General features: G+C 30.4%; 4 protein-coding genes across 4 annotated transcripts in view; 1 reads left to right on the top strand and 3 right to left on the bottom strand.

Moving 5' to 3' along the window:
* Positions 1 to 2,837, top strand: part of LOC126840216 (peroxidase) — a 33,210-nt gene extending 30,373 nt beyond the window's left edge. The window contains exons 10-13 of the mRNA XM_050575821.1: positions 282 to 452; positions 531 to 729; positions 814 to 919; positions 2,327 to 2,837. Coding sequence (XP_050431778.1) covers positions 282 to 452; positions 531 to 729; positions 814 to 919; positions 2,327 to 2,453 — 603 coding nt within the window. The 3' untranslated portion in view covers positions 2,454 to 2,837. The remainder of the gene's footprint in view (positions 1 to 281; positions 453 to 530; positions 730 to 813; positions 920 to 2,326) is intronic.
* LOC126840217 (uncharacterized) lies at positions 2,524 to 5,346 on the bottom strand. Its single transcript, XM_050575822.1, has 3 exons — positions 3,913 to 5,346; positions 3,643 to 3,846; positions 2,524 to 3,163 (listed from the first exon to the last, which is right to left on the bottom strand). Exons 1-3 carry the CDS (start codon positions 5,185 to 5,187, stop codon positions 3,029 to 3,031), a joined length of 1,614 nt encoding a protein of 537 aa, XP_050431779.1. The 5' UTR covers positions 5,188 to 5,346; the 3' UTR covers positions 2,524 to 3,028.
* Positions 5,347 to 5,549: 203 nt separating this feature from the next.
* Positions 5,550 to 7,538, bottom strand: LOC126840536 (2-Hydroxyacid oxidase 1). The gene is made up of 9 exons (XM_050576363.1): positions 7,181 to 7,538; positions 6,956 to 7,107; positions 6,754 to 6,874; positions 6,553 to 6,687; positions 6,368 to 6,490; positions 6,182 to 6,314; positions 5,986 to 6,102; positions 5,788 to 5,899; positions 5,550 to 5,715 (listed from the first exon to the last, which is right to left on the bottom strand). The coding sequence occupies exons 1-9, from the start codon at positions 7,315 to 7,317 to the stop codon at positions 5,648 to 5,650; spliced, it is 1,098 nt and encodes a 365-aa protein (XP_050432320.1). The 5' UTR covers positions 7,318 to 7,538; the 3' UTR covers positions 5,550 to 5,647.
* Positions 7,539 to 14,987: 7,449 nt separating this feature from the next.
* LOC126840715 (uncharacterized) lies at positions 14,988 to 16,692 on the bottom strand. The gene is made up of 5 exons (XM_050576628.1): positions 16,289 to 16,692; positions 15,738 to 16,027; positions 15,548 to 15,616; positions 15,397 to 15,486; positions 14,988 to 15,083 (listed from the first exon to the last, which is right to left on the bottom strand). The coding sequence occupies exons 1-5, from the start codon at positions 16,464 to 16,466 to the stop codon at positions 14,988 to 14,990; spliced, it is 723 nt and encodes a 240-aa protein (XP_050432585.1). The 5' UTR covers positions 16,467 to 16,692.
* Between the last annotated feature and the right edge of the window lie 2,871 nt (positions 16,693 to 19,563).

Below are 19,563 nucleotides of genomic sequence, written 5' to 3'. Positions count from 1 at the left end.
TCCGCTTTATCTCATATACAAGGGGGTTCGATCAGCAAAATCCTCTCCATCCACACGTCTGCCGATTCCGTTGTCCTCTCAGCCATGCGGCACCCTTCTGTCATACTTACGACCCTTTCCATCGCGTCCGACCACGTTTTGTTCTACTTAAAATTCATTAACTTTGGTTTGACTAAACCTAATTATTAAAAAAGCAATTTCCGATTTCAAAAGTGTACAATTTTACAGTTTTCCATGATTTCTCTTTACCAATCTAATGTAAATTTTTTTCAAATGTGTAGATCACCGATTTCTTGTTCCGCAACGGTCGTCCGTTCGGCCGGGATTTGAGAGCCATCGACGTGCAGAGAGGCCGTGACCATGGTTTGGCTTCCTACAACGATTACAGAGAGTTCTGCGGTTTGCCCAGGGCTCACAAGTTCGAAGACTTCTCCGACTACATCGACGTTGAAGTAAGAATTTTTTTATTTTTATTTGGAGGTTCTTTTTTCTTTGCCAAGTCTAACGCCACAGTTTCGTTCGTTCCACAGCGTATCGAGAAACTCGCTCTGTTGTACAACCATCCGGACGACGTTGACCTCAGCGTCGGCGGCTCTTTGGAAGCTCACGTACCCAATACTTTAGCCGGACCCACTTTCCTGTGCTTGTTGACCGAACAGTTTTACAGGACCAGAGTGTCTGACCGTTACTTCTACGAATTGGGCGGTCAACCCGGATCCTTCTCGCCCGGTAAGTGCCACGTTTTTTTTTAGCGGAATTTTTTTTTTAAGCGTTTAAAAAATATTTGCTGACTTTGTGTTTGTTTGTGTTTAGAACAACTCAACGAAATCCGCAAGTCCAGTCTGTCGAGAATATTCTGCGACAACAGCGACGATTTGCACACGATCCAAGCGCAAGGTTTCCTGAAAATATCCGACAAGTGAGTTTACGGTTTGAGGGGTGGGGAGGAGGGGCAAGTTGGCTAGCCGGTACCGCTGGGTCGGTCCACATTGGGGTACACAAGACTGTAGGCAAATTATTATAATTGAGTGATGAGATTATTCTTAAAAAAAAATAAAGGCTTCGATGCTAATCTGTAAAAGGTACGTTCTTACTATCTGTAACTCGCTACATGAATACATCGGTTGAGCGCTATAGAAAATAACGTGAGTCCAGACACAAAAAAACAATTAATGAAATAATAAAAACACTTCATTGCAAAAACAATACCTTCTCTGCATTAAGATTTTAATATTAATGTTGTAAAAAAGATTTTTAATATTTTTAAAATCATATTTTGACGGGAGATTCCAAAACAATATTTAAAAGCAACTTGTTTAAACATTGTTAAAATGTGGCAAATATAAATATAGAACTGGATATATTTTCATAATAATTTAACATTTTTTTAAAAATATATTTTTGAAACATTTAATCAACTGTCAAAACGTGATTTTTTAAATATTTACATTTTAAAAAATATATATTTTCTTTACGAGGATAGGCCTTGTGGCAAAATTCGTAACGTCATGTACAAGTATTTGCCGTCACGCAAATAAGGACGGCGCTAAAAATGTCAATTATCTAAAATATTTATATCAGTTAACCGATATTATAATAAATAAAAAAAATAATGAGAATTTAACAAAAATGGCCTTACTCATAAGTTAAAATGTTAAAATTTAAACATATTCTTTTATATAAACAATATTTACTTATATGATAAAACAGCAATAGTCAAACATGGGTAACTTCTTTTAGAATATAATACACAAAACAATAATTTACCAATAACGATTAATTTAAAATACATTTTCAGTTTTAGTAATAGCTTAAATTTTTTATCTAAATAAAATATGTTTTGTTTTTGGAAACTAAAATGGCAGATGATGGATATATTATTTACTTTTTTTTTATAAAACTTATAACCAGACCTGAGCATTATTTTTAAAAAATTGTATACTAAAATAAAAACTTAATATATTATTTTTTAATTGAAAAATGATTAAAATAAAACTGTATGTATGTATATAATAAATACAAATGAAATTTAATATAGAAGATAGTAATGTATTCACATAAAGAGCAAAACAATATATCAAATCCATTTTTTATTGAGAAAGTTATTAAAAATAATGAGTTGTTCAATTTAAGTAAGACTTCATTTGAAACAACAGTTACAATTTTATCAATTAAAAAAAAATATATCATATATTAAAAAAATGCATTCAAAGTTTTTAATTCATTATAATTTGTTATTTAAATAAAATTTGCCTGGTTTTGCTCGCAGCACACTATTAGCTAAAATGATAATAGTATTAACATATGAAATTATAAAAATCAACAGGAATCCGTTGGTATCTTGTAATGACTATGATAGAATTCCATCTATCGACCTCAACTTCTGGAAAGAAGAACCTTACGGTCACGCTGCACCACAATACGGAGGTTACCACGATAATTACAAGAAGTAAACGACATCAATTTATTATTAAAATAATCCATAATTGTAAATAATATTATAGTTTATTGTCTTCTATAAGGTTTCTTTCATTTTCCATATATTTTTTCATTTTTGTTTTTTTTTCTTGATTCTTAATGCTATATAAATATATCTATCTAAGATCATACTATTTAATGCTCAAAAAAAACTTAATATTATGTATAATTATTTTTTTAAAATTATTGATTATTGATCGATACGAGTATTTATAAATATATGTATAAGTATGTATTTTTTTTATACATATATACTTATCATTATATTTAGTTAGTGTAACACATGTTTTTTTTATTTGTATACCGTTTTTAAAAATTCACACATTTTCGTGTGAATGTTTTTCGAAAGAGCATCATTCAAAATTAGTTTTTTAATGTACATATGTGGTACCATTCAATTTATGAATAGGTATATATATATATATATTTTTTTTTTTTTAATTAAAACAAAATATAATCTGTATTATACATTAATAGATAAATAAAGTTGTATCATTATTATTAAAAAACTTTAAAACAGTGTACATTTATTGGTATTCGTTATACAGTTCTACCTATTTAATAGCTTTTCGGCAAAAGACTGATAAACTGAACTGTCAGCAACATATGATCCACTAATAACATCTTCTAAAATCGGTTTCAATGTGGCGTACGATTCTCTGACTACAATTTCAGCTATCGTCATCTAAATTCAGAAAACAAAATTGTTATACAGTAAACAATGTTGATTTACACAAAAATGTGTAAACCATTTTTTGTATAAGATTTCGTTTTCACTTTTACAAAAAATACCTTTTAATATTTAAAAAAGTGTTTGATATGTACTAAATTTTAAAAGTTAATCTTTATGTATAATAAAAAAAATAATAACGAAGTCCAGTCAAAATTTCAAAAAAATTATTGTGTAGGGTAAAAGAAAATATATTATACTATTATTAATAATTATTTATTATTAAAATAAAATAATAATAAAGGGAAATAAGACATTATTTTTACATTAGTTTTTTTTCCTCCAAAAAACATCCAACACTTAACTTTCTTACATAATTTAATGTTTTTGTTTTTCTAAAAATGTTATTTTTCACAATTTTGAAATTACCAAAATTTAATTTTGGTAAAAAAAAAAAAAAAACAATGTTTGATGTAAACGTTAAATTGTATTACCTCTAAGTCAGAATATCGTATACCGGTGCAGTATGATCTTGACGCTCTACCAAGTACGGCTGTCATTGCATAAATATGCATAGTTGTTTTTGATAGCAATTCCATTAATATTTTGTTATCGATGCTGAGGTGACCATTCGTTTTGCTCATTTCAAGCCCATATTGAAATTTTAGCACACAGTACTCCGCAAAGTCTGCTGTATGCTGATAAATATAATACAAACACGTTTAGTAAAATAATTTATTATAATAGTAAAAATTATATTGTACCATCAAGGCGGGATGTAAGTATTGTTGCAGTCCTAATATTAGACTCGGATCATCTCTTTTCATCTTGTATTTTCTAAAAGCCGATACCAAAAAAGATGTGTTACTTTCACATCCAAATTTATTTAAATAATCGACTCCACAAGAACCAATAAATTCGGATAATTCAATATTATTTGTCAAATTTACAAGTAGATTATCAACGTCATTGTACTTGGATAAAAACGGTTCATTTATAGAACCTCTACCGTATAACGATTTTAAATCTCTTAACGTCGTAGTTACAGCTTGACGGGTGTACATTTCCGTAGAAGCTACTTCTAATTCTACATCGGCATTATCGAATCCATCTATCATCCATGTAGTCAAATAGATCATACTTTCGATAGTATAAATGTTAATTAACGCTTTTGATAGCGTTTTTATAACAGAGTCGTAGTGTCTCAGTTTGTCACCGAGCCTTTCTTTTTTAATTACATTTTCAACAGTAATTTGAAGAATACTTTTAAGTGATTTAATCAATCCACAACATTTGTACAATTTTCCATTGTTTAAAATGTTTTTTATTTCGATATTTTCAATAGTGTTCTCTTTTAAGACGTTCAACTGTTTTAAATGCAAGTTATTCCCAGTTACTGTCGTTTGGTCTTTCTCTACTATAAATGCATTACTTCCGTCGACGATTAACATAAATGTACTTACGGAATTATTAACAGATCCGTTCAATTCCCAACTCTGATTAGGTAACGCTGAAGCTTTGACTGTTTCGTGAAAAGAGCAAACAGCGCCTGATGCAAACAATGGTAAATATTTTGATTTTTGTTGGGGGGTCCCAAATGTTTTAATAATATCAACAGATATTGTATGTTCAAATACGCTTTTGAATACACTCGAATCGAAATGTTCAAAAATTCTAGACATTTCTGTAACGGTTAAGTTTAGACCAGAACTGTGATACGGAATATTCATTGAAAATAAACCCAGTTGCTGTACATTACTAGTTTGGGTACAGTTGTTTTGCACTAGCTGTAATCTTGATTCCAAGTCTTTATGCCGTTCCAAGTTCAATGTTTCCGGATACGTCAGCACTTCAACATCGTATTGTCCGGCATACAATGATTTCAGGAACGGTACACGAGGTGGTTTTCTTACTATGTCCGGTACTGGTGGAGCTTTGACTTTGGCCATACTAAACGACTGTTGATCTGAAGAAGCACAGCGTGCAAAGTACCGAAAGGATGTTTTTGAAAAAACATGACGGTTTAAAACACTTAACATGGCTTTACGATTAATAGAAAACGGTTTTCATCGAGCAAACATGTATTGTAATTTAAAAAATATAAAATTTTCTAACACTAGAACAACGTATTAACTATCATTATTAAATTTGAAAATTGTTCATATCGATTCTTCATGTCGACTAACGTTATTACTTATCAGTATTATTGTTCTTATCTACAACTAAACCGGTGAACAGTTTGAGGTTATCATCACAGAATATAATATACCAGTCGTTACTAAGTCTGGTTACATCCCTAACCAAAATAATATATAATGATAATACTGTTGTTTTTTTATTATCATCTTTGATAATTATAGTTTTTGCATAATAAAAACAAATAATATAAATTATAGCAATAATTTGTAATTAAAGTAATTTATTAAAAACAAAATTGTATAAACATATTTACTATTAAAAAAAATTATCTATTATTGAAATACGGTAACTAGTTTTTTTTCATAATTTAGAGAACACTGATTCGTGCACTACCATTTCTTTTTTTATTTGATCTAGTTTCCGACATCCTATTCAAAATTAACAAACGGATTAACACAATAATAATATTTAACATTGCGGAATAAAGTGATGTATTGTACCTGTCAATGCCATAGCATTGTCGAATTCGTTAATAATTAAACCAAAGACATCTTCAGCTCCTTTTTGGCCATTATAAGTTAAACCCCACAATATTGGTTGAGCCAAAAACACCTAAAACAATTTGAAAAAACTTTAGTATTTTTAAATTATAATAAAAACTATGAAACTGCAATGTTGGTTATGATTTGTCAATTTACCATCTTGGCGCCAAGAGCTAAAGCTTTGAACGCATCGGTACCTTGTCTTATACCACAATCAAGATAAACGTCGACTTGGTGTCCAACTTCTCGCACGATACTGGGAAGTGCTTCAATCTGTTTTACATTATTTAATTTTATTCAAATTATCGAGTATTTTACTATTGTATCTTAATATATATATATATATATATACTGTTGCTGGTGATGTGTCAAGTTGTCTTCCTCCGTGATTTGAAACAAACACTCCATTACATCCTAAATCAGCAGCGATTCTAGCATCTGCCGCGCTAAGGATACCTTTGATAATTATTGGCAGCTTTGTAATTCTGAAATGTATTTGTTTAAAATCATTATTTCAGAGTTTAGCTTTAAAAATTACCTTTTAAGCCATAATACATCGTCCCACACTAATTGATCATTGAACAACTTCATTACATAGTCTGTCAAACCAGAGCCATCAGTTTTGGACATTTTAGAATTTTCTTCAGAGAAATTTCCTAATCTACGTTTAAAAAGTAATTTTACTTTAAAAATGATTGAAATCATATGACATTGAATCCTTACTTTAAGTGACTTGGTAAGCTAAAATTATTTTTTATATCTCTGTATCGTATTCCAAAAACAGGCGTATCGACAGTAAGTACAAGCGCTTTGTACCCGGCTTTCTCTGCTCGCTGGATCAAAGATATTGTCATTGCTCTTAAAAATGTATACAAAAGTTATTGAACAAAATAAAACTAAAAACATAATACAATACCCAGTTACCTATCTTTGTAAACATAAAGTTGAAACCATTTAACGGTGTCTGGTGCTGCGTGAGCTACCTCTTCTAAACTGCAATTGGATAATGTCGAAAGGATAAATATTGCTCCGTATTTACCGGCAGCTGTATAACGGGAGATCACAATTCATCATTAAAACAGTTTTAAAATTGAGACTTCACATAAGTACCGTGGTATTATTTTACCTCTAGCCGATGCACACTCTCCGTCCTCGTGTGCCATCTTGTGCATTGCACACGGTGAAATACCAATAGGAAGCCGTACTTTGTTTCCCTGGACGGTTAGGCTGTAGTCACGGTTCTGCACATTACGTAGCATACGTGGTATTATTCGTAATCTATAAAAAGTTCATTATTTTATCAATGATAATTGGTATTAATTAAGTTATAGTAATTTGTTATTAATCTTACTTATTAAAAGCTCTGTTGTTTATGGAAAGAGTAAATTCTTCACAAGCACCGCCTTGGTAATAACCAAGAACCGGTTTTGGCAACGTATTGACAGCGTAGTTCTCGTAATCTTTAACACTTGTTAATTTGTTAGACATTTTGGCTTTAAGTTTTTAAAAAAAATATTTTTCGTTGAACAACTTGATTTAAAGAAAAAATACTAGTAGGTGTTGCAAATACGGACATGTTATCATTTTGTTTTTTGATACATCTTCTACTTTTATTAGAAAATGTATCCCTACTTTTTTAATAAGATTAGAAGGCAATAACGCAAAGGTCAAACAAAGTTATAATAATAATTGTTGTTAGTTTTATAGTCCTTAGAATTTATTATGACAATTGGTGTTTTTTTTTATACGTATTGTAATTAGTGCTACACGCATAATAGTTGAGATAATATTATAATATACCATATTATGAGTAGGGCCAGTAGGCCATAGATAAGTATTTAAAGTAGGCAGTATTTTTGATAATAAAACAAATGTTATAACTTTTAACTAATATTTAAATACATTATGTAACACTTATTCACAGCTTAGGTATCTTAAAGATAGTACAAAATATTTTAGCATATTCATAACATTAACATATTCATTCGTTGGCCGTTGCGTCCATAATCAAAATTTGTAAACAGTTGTACAACTTAATTAAATACTTAATTAATTATATTAGTTATAATTACAATTAATTTTATTTTACAATTATATAACAAAGAAACAAACTAAATAACTAACGTAAAAAATACCTTTTTCAATAGTATATATTAGGCCAAATGATAAATATATTGAAAATCTGATACACCATTTCACATTCTCTCCAAAATGTCATCATCTTTCCATTTCATAGTAGGTATTTTTCCTCTAAAACTATCGTGGTAAATCGCAATCTATGTTTTAGTAAAAATTAAGTGTCATAGTAGCTGTATAAAATAATTTACACAACATATTTTAATATTTAAAATAAAAATACTCCAGAATATATTTGGACCACGATTTAACCGAGAAACAAATACGTTTGACAGAAGAAAAACGAAGAGCTACAGGAATTATACAAAAGACCAAACATTCTAGCCTATATCAGGAATAAAAGGCTAGAGTGGTTTGGACACACTTGGAGAGCGGATGGTCAACTAATAAAAAAAGTACTTGTGGAAAAAATGAACAAAAAGTTTTTCAGCCGAGTCTCCAACCACAAAAGAGCATTTACATGTCGAGTTGAAGTACCGAGATAAATTTAGAGTAGTGGTGGAATTATAAATAATGATATAGTATATTAAGAAGCAGTAACAAGCTAGTATATTAAAACATCAAGTTTCTGGCTAATATTGTGTGTTTAATATTTGGCTTAAAACAATTCATAGAGAATTTGGGCCCTTAAACTGTTTTGAATTTATTATTTAGTTCTAATTTGAACGTTGAACGTACAACATATCTCTTATCTCCTATATCTTTCCCTATCACTCACCCTCTATCTCCCATCCCCTATCTCCTAGCGTAACGAAAAAAGCGAAAGGGTTGAAGATGAGGTGGGTATGGGAAAAGGGTGGAATTAACTATGGCAAATAATCGAAAAAAAGCTTTACCAAAAGAGCGTTACCACACGAAGATGGGTTGGAGGTGGAACTAGGTGTAGTAGATAAGGGGGGGGGGGATAGGGTTGGGGTTGGGGACAGGAGATAGGGGTGAGTGATAGGGGTAGGGGATAGGGGTGAGTGATAGGGGTAAGATATAGGAGATAAGAGATATGATGTACGTTCAACGTTCAAATTAGAACTAAATAATAAATTCAAAACAGTTTAATTCTCTATATATTAAACTATGTGAAGTTACTTTTGGCCAGATAATAAACACTACAATTTTAGCCAGAAACATGATTGTACATACTTTTTTAATCTCCTTAGCATATGCTGTAACTGGAAGATCCATGTAATTTTTTTTTTTTTTAATTATAATTCCACAACTAATCTATATTTATTCGGTACTTCAACGGGACATTGAAATGCTCTTTCGTGGTTGCAGACTCGGCTGAAAAACTCGGCTTTTTTTGGTAACGCTTTTTTCGGTTATGTGCCAGAGCTAAGACATGTAAATGTCAAAAAAGACCCCTAGGAAGACCCAGGACCCGGTGGATCGATGTAGTTGCCAAGGATTTGAAAACCATAGACTAGAATGTGACATATGAGTCGACTTACAATAGAGAGATGGGGAGACCTGTTGAAGGCAGGTCCTTAATGGACCGGTAAGCTAAGAAGAAGAAATATTTACAAACCAATCGCCAGTTTAGTCCCATAGTCTCTAATTTTTGTTTTAAATAAATGTTCTGAGTAATTAACTTTAAAAAGTTTACACTTTTCTATTCGTAGCAATGATTATTTAAAATAACAAACAAATTATTTTAAGTCAAAATTCAAATACATTACATTATAATATAGAAAGTTTATAATTTTACGATAATAAAAATTACCAAATTATACTTTAACACTTATTCTTTTACTATTTAACGCGTTTTAAAACAATACAATATATTATAGAAATAAATGTTATAAAACAGGATTAAAAAACTATGGCCTATGAAAGTAAATACACGGTTATCTAAGTTTTATTTTTACCGACATTTTATCAGCAAAAACATTGTCTTAGCAAAAAATGTTGAAATAACATTGTTATTATACCTATTATTAAAAACAATTTTCAAGTTAAAAATTGTATTTTAAAGGGTAAACAAGATTCATCTGCGCTGTTAGGGTAAAGATGTAATATTTTTTACCAGTTATTTTATCTACTTACACTTTTAGATTAGACTATTGTTTTTTTTTTTTATTTACCATGTGTTGAATTAATATTTCAGTAAAGGACATATTACTATAGACATTATTTTTTTATTGGAACCACAAAAGTGATATTAGTTTTTAGGGGAATATCAAGTATTTGTTGCGTGTTTATTTGGAATTGTTTTGTTTGTTTTTCTTTTTGAACACGACCGATTCCTCGAATTTAGACCTTTTTTCCCCTTTTGGGACAACAACGCCACTGAAGCGGTTCCGTTAAAACATATGGAAATGTACGTACCTATTTTCTACATAAATATATTTATTTTTACATCCTTCGTTCAACTAAATCGAAGGCACCTGTGGTACTTTTTGACCTATCTATATCGTTTGCTTTTCTTCGCATCTGTTAGTTACAGACGGGGGCTGTTTTTTTTATGTTATTTTTCTCTCCGGTAAACATCATTATTGTGTAAAATCATAGATGTATATATACATAAATATATATGTAGAACGTTCGGCTTGGAATTCAATGTTTGGATAGAATAAACTCCTAAAAAATCATTCCTGGAACTGACGTTTTGTTTATTAAGGAATGCATTACCTATATTTCTTATTATACTATGCAATGCCAATTTAAATAACGTATGTCGTTCTATATGAAAATCTCCCTTTAAAAATATATTTTATTTGTTGCCATCGTTTGTCGTTTTCATTTTTGTCTCAACAAATCTTAATATCCATTTTTAGGGATATTTATAAATAGTTATAGATTGTATATTTTACTACCATAACAATGGTGTGCATTGAATATTTGTTTATCATTTGCATTTGGTTTCAGGCTAAAGTTTTTTTTTTAAATAGCCTTTAAATGTTTTCAATAATCTGATCATTTTTTCAACTCAACTGTTAAATCTCGGCAAATAATTAGGTATTGAGAATAATTTGCAAGTTTGTTTTAACTTTTAAATAAAAAGACAAAAAAAATAACTAGGTCATTGTAACCTAAAATGCTTCCAACTGTACTATTTCATAGATGAATATTTCAAGTGCTCATCGAAAATGAATACAATATGTTGTTTTTGTAAAACATATCGTGTATTAAATTGAAAATGCTTAAAATATGTTATGTTAGGCTTCTAATGTAAATAATCGAGAATAACAACTCTTAAAAATATAAGAAAAAATAACTCGAAAACAATTTTTATATGTATGTGTAATATTATATTAATTGAGAATTACAATTTGCATTGGCTAAAATTGAATGTAAAATTGTGATTCTTAAGTCTAAACAGTACATTATTTAATGACTAAAGAAAATGAAAGCCAGGCCTTTTTTGTGTGCACTACACTGAATAAAAATCAATGATATATCGTAACAAGCCTCTATAATTTAAGAATAAATAATATGATTTTGTTAATTAAAAAATATTGTTTTAGTAATCAGTTATTTGTATTAACAAGTAAAATATTTATCAAATTGGCTTAAGGTGACTAAAATAATATTCTTTCTTCGATTTGTTACTATAATTCACCCCCTCCCTAGTAACGCATTTAATGATAATTTTGTAATTATTAATAGAATTAATTTGTTTGTGATGTAGCACTAAATGTATGCATAAGTAACTTTTCTAAAAATACTAAATAACTACTGCGTCGATAATTTGTGTTATGTGTGATAATTTTCTTTTATAATTATTAGGTCATTTTATTTAGGTGTTTTAATTATATTCGGTTACAACATATCAAAAATGTCAAATATAAAAATTATCGTGCTAACTGACACAAATAAACACATTGTAAAACCAATTTCACATCAAAGCTAAAAATAGTTCTCATTACATAGATTTAGTCACGTAAATTCAACAAAATCAGTTTTTTAAATTTTTAACAATTATTTTTTTTGTTAATTCAATTAATTACTTGTTGCTTTTACAAATATTCCGTTTTTCTAATTACCGTCAAAATTATATTTAAAATTTCGTTGGAAATTGACGTTAGGTTTTTGCTATAGATTATATTTTTTTTTATTAATAAGCCCTTATTTTGAAAAACGTCGATTTTTTCCTATTTTTGAACAGTTTTGTGTACTTACTTAAAAAAGATAATACAATTTGTTGATATTTTTTATTATAAACGTAAAAAAATAAGAAAATTCTAATTTCAATTATAAAAGATTGTTTCTGAAATTGCATATTAAAATACGTTTCAGTTGGTAGCAGATGGTACATAGGTCACCAGGTAAGCTTTATATGATCTGGGTCATCTAGAAAAATTCCATTTCCAAGCTGACAAATTTATACCCTCCCCTTCAGGCTTCAACTACCGCAATATATTTAAGTACATCAAAGTTAAAGGTGTAATTGTATTTGTTTTAATTATACGCTCTAAATTAAAATTTAACCGAAATGTTTCTTTATAAATGTGACGGGTGACCTACAATTTTGTACATTCAATAACAAATGTTACTTAAACATCTTCGCTGTAGGTAAACCTTATTGTTTAGTAATTAGTTAATATTCTAAAACTGTCAAGAACGACTGTGAAAATAGTATGTAACCTAAATCGTATGAGCTACCTCATACGATGGTGTAATTTACTGTAGCTGATTATATTGTCTACGTACAATTTAAAATACGTACCTGGCCAATTATGCTGAAGCACAAATACGTAAGGTATACGTAATAAAAAATTGAAGCTAAAATGTTTATCAGTATTCAATATTTTCCATTTATTTTACGTTTTACATTTTATTTAGTAAACTTAAATAGTAACATTTATAATTCATATAATTACTTAATTAAATACAACATAATGTAAAAATAAATTTACACGTATTAAATTTTCCAATTAATTATTTATTTTTTTCCCACAAATATTGATTACAATTAATTTTTTTTCCCCACAATATTAAATTCAATGAACAAAACTTTTTAATATTTTTTAAATATAGATATAATCATATTTTATGATATAATATTTTTTTTAAGCCAGAATTATTGTTTTTTTTTAAAATGACAATAAATTATGGTTAGGGCTAGTTGCTGTTATAATACCATTCGAGTCGTCTGGCATCGGCTCTGGCCATTTAGGATTTAAATCATCTAAAAAAAATGCCATATCTTCGATGGCTTCGTTTCTGATTATTGTCAAAGCCGAACTGATGTCATTATTGTTTTCGGCTAATAACTTTTGGATATCACCTTTAACAACGATTAACCATTTGTCTTTATCGTTCACATACAAATCTACTAAGTATCTCTCGGTCAACTCCGGTATTAATTCTAGCGAACGGTTTGCGACGTGTTGAGGGTTGGTGGTTACCATCGATGTGATCGAGCCAAGAAAGTTTTTGAACTCCTCAAAAATAGGTTTAGATTGCGGTTTGATGACGTAAGTCCATTGTCGTTCGACAAATAACGTGGTGAAAGCTTCGAAAAACAAATGAAGCTGATTGACCAGTGTCGTCACGGACGTGATTGTCTGTTGGTTCGAAGATTGTAACTTCTCTTTGTTTTCTTCTATCAACATCGCCAATAATATTGTGTATTTGTACAAGTGACTCAAAAACACATTATTTACGTCTTGGAGTGTTGCATAAGCACTTGGATCGAAATTTTTAATGTTGAGTACGTATTTATTGTCGATAAAATCTCTTACAGTTTTTCCCGCCTGTTTCAATCTCTTGATCTTATTTAGTATTCGTCGGGCATTTTGGTTGTCTGACTGCAACAAACGGGACCATTTCAATAGGCCTCTGCATATAAAGTGATACGGGGTGCCGGGTAGTACTAGTCCATTATTTTCCGACGCTATTTTGTTACCAGCGTCTAAGGCCATTTGTGAAAGTGTGTTTTGTGTAGTTAGCTTAATTTGCTTCAACTCGTTCAAGTGCAGTATATTCGATATGTCTACGCTGCCTAGGATGTCCTCAAACTTGGTGACAATGCCATTTTTTATATTACCGATTTGCTGGCTAGCCGTCGAATCTTTTTCATCTTTCACTTCTCTGGGCGGATCGGTAACGAAAAAATACAGTTTCATTATGTCTTTTATGTCCAGAGCACTTTTGTACAGTAGAGCGACCGAGTCGTTTAGTAAATTCTGTCCGATTTGTATAAAGTCGGTGAGGAATAATAAAGATTTAATTTTATTGTCGTCGACCATTTGTAAGCTGAATAATAAATGCTCTTTTAAAACACCAAGTAAGCCATCGCGAAATATCTCCGTTTCTTTACCTGTCTCTTCCACATTCGTGTATTCAGGATTCACATCTCCGTTCGTCTCGCTGTACGTTGCTGATTGAACTTCAGTTTTCAGCACTGGAGTTATGGTTTGCTGCACGACATTTGCTTCATTTCCAAGTTCGTTATTCACCATAAGTCTTCCGTGACTTGCTCTGACCGGAGCCATCCTAACGGTATTGTTAAGCGCAAGCGGTCGCAACATACCATTTTTCGAGGAGCCGTTTCCAATTGAAGGTATTGCTGATACGTTCTGAGCTACGGCATTGACGGAGGCGGTCGTTACAGTAGCTGTTGCTAAATGACAGCACACAATATAGTGTAAGGCTATCGAAAAATACAATATGGAGCGCATAGTTCTGCGTTATTGAACGAACAACGTGTACTTTGAGAGTTTCTGTATTCGGTAATGAGCAATATTAACAACAACACAAAGAGCTGCCGATACATACAATGCTGCTCGTACGATTTAGGTTACATACTATTTGCACAGACGTTTTTGCAATACAAATCTGCTACAATAAATTACAAGTCAATTACGGTTGATCTAGTGATCTATTATTTAATAACAACCAACTTAGAAATGATAAACATTTACAAATATATCATGAACACCGTCAGAAAGTGTTCTTGACTGAATCAACATAATAATACCGGAATGATGAGGAAAATTATTAGTTATTTCATTATTAAAAATGTAAAATTGTTAAACACAAACAAGCTAATAACAAGATATATTGTAATATATTTTTTTCACTTAAACAATCGCAGAGTTTGCCTTGGATGCGTGTTCCAGAAGAGCCAGTTGAATTTGCACGAGCACAACTGTATAAGTAGCCACTGCTACCAAAATCTAAAAGATATTGAAGTGTATTAATTATTAAGATTGGTATTAAAAAAATGGCAAAATGAAAATGTTTAAACATGAAAGTGTAACAAATTAAATGTATTGTTGTAAGGTTATATTTTTGCGTTATCTGCATAAAAATGCGTTTGGAAAACCAAAATTATGAAAATATTCTTCTTACTGTGTTTAAAATAGTGGCCCAAAGATTTTTTAAGAAACTAAAGTACAAGCGAAAATTAATTTTGTTTTTACATTTCACGTAAAGAATAATGTGCAGCCGGTGACAACGATGTAATTAAGCATTTAAAACTACTCTTACTGATTGAATAAGTTGATAGTCCAAGTCAAACAAATCATAAACATCAAATACAATCGGATGAATCCAACAGCTCAATATGAACGTGTCCAACTAAACAAATACAAATATTTAGCAAGTTTTAAAAACATGCGATATTTTTTGTCTACTATACTTCTTTAGAAATAACCGCATTGTTAGTCCTCGATAATGCTTTGTGTGCAATGAGTACTGTCTGTTTGGTCTGCAAAAATGGTGTGTTGAAATATTAACATTTTTATGAACATTGTATTATTTATGTAACTTCTACTTTCAGCACCATAATTTTCGATAAAATATTATCTATTGGTTGTTTCTTGACTTACCGATTGTATTGTATTGTGCGCCTCTCGAACAAAAAAGAAAAAAAATATTAGGCGAAAAACGCTTATAAAAAACGCTTGTTTATTCATATGTGCATGAGCTTTGTAGATGAGATGACATGATAATATCGTTACATCGGACACGAAAATAGCAGCAGTCACGACCACAAACAAAAGGGTATTGGCGGCGTAATGTGTCTTAACTTCATTGGTTATATAGCGTAGCTCTGCGAATAAACGGTCTATTTCCCTTGGATACATGAGTTGCATATAGGTCCTTGTGTTATCCATATCTATGTCCAAAAATTGAATTAATAAAAAATAATAATAACCAATAAATGGGGAAGATGTAAAAAAATTCACTAAACAAACAATGTTTGTATCTCCTTTGTAAAGTTTTACAGGGGAGCAAAGTTTAAATTAAAAATTTGATTTAGTTCATCAGTTTTTTTTCAAAATATCTTTTGAAAGTTTATCCAAAAGTTTATTCGTAGAACACATTGGAAATTTGGAATTATAATTTTTAATTTAGAAAATGTACAAAAATCACTTACAACTTTGAAATAAGCCGTTTGCCATTTCGTATTTATTTCTCAATATCCTCATGAATATGGCATATTGCGCGGACGCCAACATATTCAAACAGCACGTCAACGGCCAAAAAACATGTTTGATATTTTGTTTGTTGGTGCCGAACACGGATAAATAGGAGTAAACGACAACAAAACCCATGTACAACGTGTAATATATTTGTGCGCGTCCGATTTGCTCACATTGGATTTGCAAGGAGACCCGGTCGACTCTGTTGAACTTGTCCAGCAGTGCAAGAAAGCTGAAGCTTTTGTGCGCAGATATTATGATGGTCAACAATGCCGCCAAACCTTCGATGCACACTTTAATGAACAATATCTGCAACGAAACGACAACCGACAAGTAGAAGTGACAAAAGGTACATTTATTTTCTTGCCCCCTCCCTCCGTTAACCTTTCGCCACAATTGGTACCCTAACGCGTCGTAGCTGAATCGGTATATTTCGAAAATGGTTTGAAGACATGACAATACCGTTATTGACCATACGACTGCAGAAAAAGCGAGCGACAAGCATTTCCTGTTGCCGGCAAAGGGAAACAGACCAAACGATTTGCACGTGTAATACAAAAAGTTCATGTTAACCCACGTCAAGTCCATGGTCGTTCTGCGGTTACTAAAGCACAAGACACAACGCCATTTGAAAACTGTGAAAAATACATTCAAGCACTCGATCGCAATTAGATTCCGAGTATGTGTGTTTCTAGTAGTACATTATTCAATTGGAACTTATACGATACTTAAAAGACTCGAGGTCAATGGTTTTGTGCAGTGGATTGTGACCGTAACTCTGGATATGACAACCATAGTAATAATATGAAGAGGTAGCGACTAGACATTGGCGCAACTAGAGTGGAGGTTAGACTCTTTGAAAAAAAAAAACTCTTAACGCTCCCTTATAATTTCGGTACAAATTAAAAACGTTACTTGGGGTAAAACCTAACCGAACCTGAACGGTTAATGTCATTTTTTAAGAGCTTACAGGAGTAGAAGGATTTAAACTTCTTTAGCCCCTCCTGATTGGTTTTCCATTATGATATTAAAATAGTGTAGGTACATCTCTCACTCAGCTGGTTTCATTTCTACAAATTGGTATTAATGTATTAGTATGCACGTAAGAAAGCATGTAAAATTTTAAAAATTCTTGAATTTTAAACTCCACATTGACAATTATTTTTCGATGCAAAGCTGAAAAGGTATTGGTTTTACAATGGTGCGTGTGTTCGTATTTGTTTTTGGTCTCTCGTTGACTACCAAGTCGTTCCTTCAGTTACACGAAAAAATATATTTATATATAATATAAGACATAGTTTATACCACCATGTTTAACCTATACAGTTCAAAACAAAATTATATTAAGTTTTATTTAAATATTTCAAATTGTCCAATAACCAATAACGGGAATAGTTATTTAATTAATAATAATAATAATTGTTTTTATTAATTATAAGATATCATTTAAGTTTAATTTTCATGATACTTATAGAATATAGATTAAATTGTTCGTTTTCATAAAATCACAATTAAGCTAATGATCGAAAAGTTATTTTTCACTAGATACGGCTTTATTCGAATGATGTCTAACTATGTTATTTTAGAGGGGTTAAAATATGATGGTCAGTAATACTATTTTTCCTACGTGGAAGGGGGTAAAGCTCCCTCGTTGACAGTATGCAACTACCCGTTATTAAAAGTTATGTAATGACAAATGGAGAACCATGATGTAGGTATGCACATTTATGTTATTAAATTGTACCACGGCGTTTAACACTGATTTTATATAATACATATTTTCAGTAAATTGGAACACAGACCACAGGACATTTACGCAAGAAATATTATGACGCAGTTGCACTACATGTAGTTATGAGGGCAAATTTCCCATTGGGGCACATTTCTTTTTCTGACGTCATTCTATTTTTTTTTATCAAATATTCAAACTTAAATGATATTTATTACATGTCTGTCGATTTTTTTTCCGTTAAGTTAGATAATTTACCTAGATATATTAATTTTCACTATGAAATATTTACACAATATTAACTATTTTTCATTAATTACTATTTTCAATTTTATTTAAAAAAAAAAAGGAATATTGTGGAAAAATAATATTTATTATATTAATAAAAAGAATGTTACATTTCGATACCATGCATACAAGGTCACAACCTATGTTATCTGTACAACTTTAAACACAAAATTAGGTACAAATAACAAAATTTTCAAAACACATAAAAATATTTTTTTACTAGTACTGCATAAGTAATAATGATAATAATAGCTTACAATAATCAAATTAAAAAAACCAACACAGTCTAAACCAAAAACAGTATAACGTAGTATAGTTAAATCATTTAAATGTTAAAGTGATTTCATTACAACTAAATTATTCGATGCGAATTTGTGAATTGTAAAAACCCAACACAGTGTAAACCTGCGCAGTCTAATCCAGTAAAGTACAAACCAAGCACAATATAAACCAACATTTACAGAATTACAGAATATTCATAGGGTTCAGACTAGAGGTCCCTATTACACGTGAAACCCGTGTAATTAACATACACGTGTATTCCAAAAAGTTTATTTTTGTTATTAATTTTAATATCACATCTATTTAATTATACGAACTCAAACACAAGTATAACTGTGTAAATACGTTAACTCAAACTAAAATGTTTGACACAATTAATTTTTTTAAATAGACGTGTATACTAATTACACGTGCTTCGTGTACACGTGTATTTAAATTACACGTTTAAAATCACAGACACTAGTTCAGTCACAGAATAGAAAAAAAAAATGTAAAAATCAAGTAGAAACTTACGAATATTTATTAATTTTTTTAACACCCTGCTCCCTCCCCCGACGTTTATATCGCTGTATTTTTCTTATTATTTTTTAGTTGCCAGAATTCTATATGAAAAACTCGGGCCGTGGCGTTTGAAAATAAGTATACTTTTTTCCTCTATAATATTTTGTATAATATATTTGTTACTGACGTTAATGTTGTAACTTGTAAGTATGTCTGTTTTTGCAGTTTATGAGTGGAAAAACAACAGTAATTTACATGATTACATATATATATATATATATATATATATATATATATATATATATATATATATATATACGACAGGTCGAGCGCACAGATAAATACGCGGTCGTAAATAACTTTTGGGTGGGTAACAAAAATAATTGTGCGGAATGTACATGATAATGATGGGATTTTAAAAAATATTAT

Source organism: Adelges cooleyi, unplaced genomic scaffold (assembly GCF_023614345.1).
Source record: "Adelges cooleyi isolate 19-005CV unplaced genomic scaffold, UGA_ACOO_1.1 ACOO_flye_CR_arks_rails_tigmint_CR_PRNA_376, whole genome shotgun sequence".
Classification (NCBI taxonomy): Eukaryota; Metazoa; Arthropoda; class Insecta; order Hemiptera; family Adelgidae; genus Adelges; species Adelges cooleyi.
This window is presented reverse-complemented; position numbering and strand designations above follow the sequence as displayed.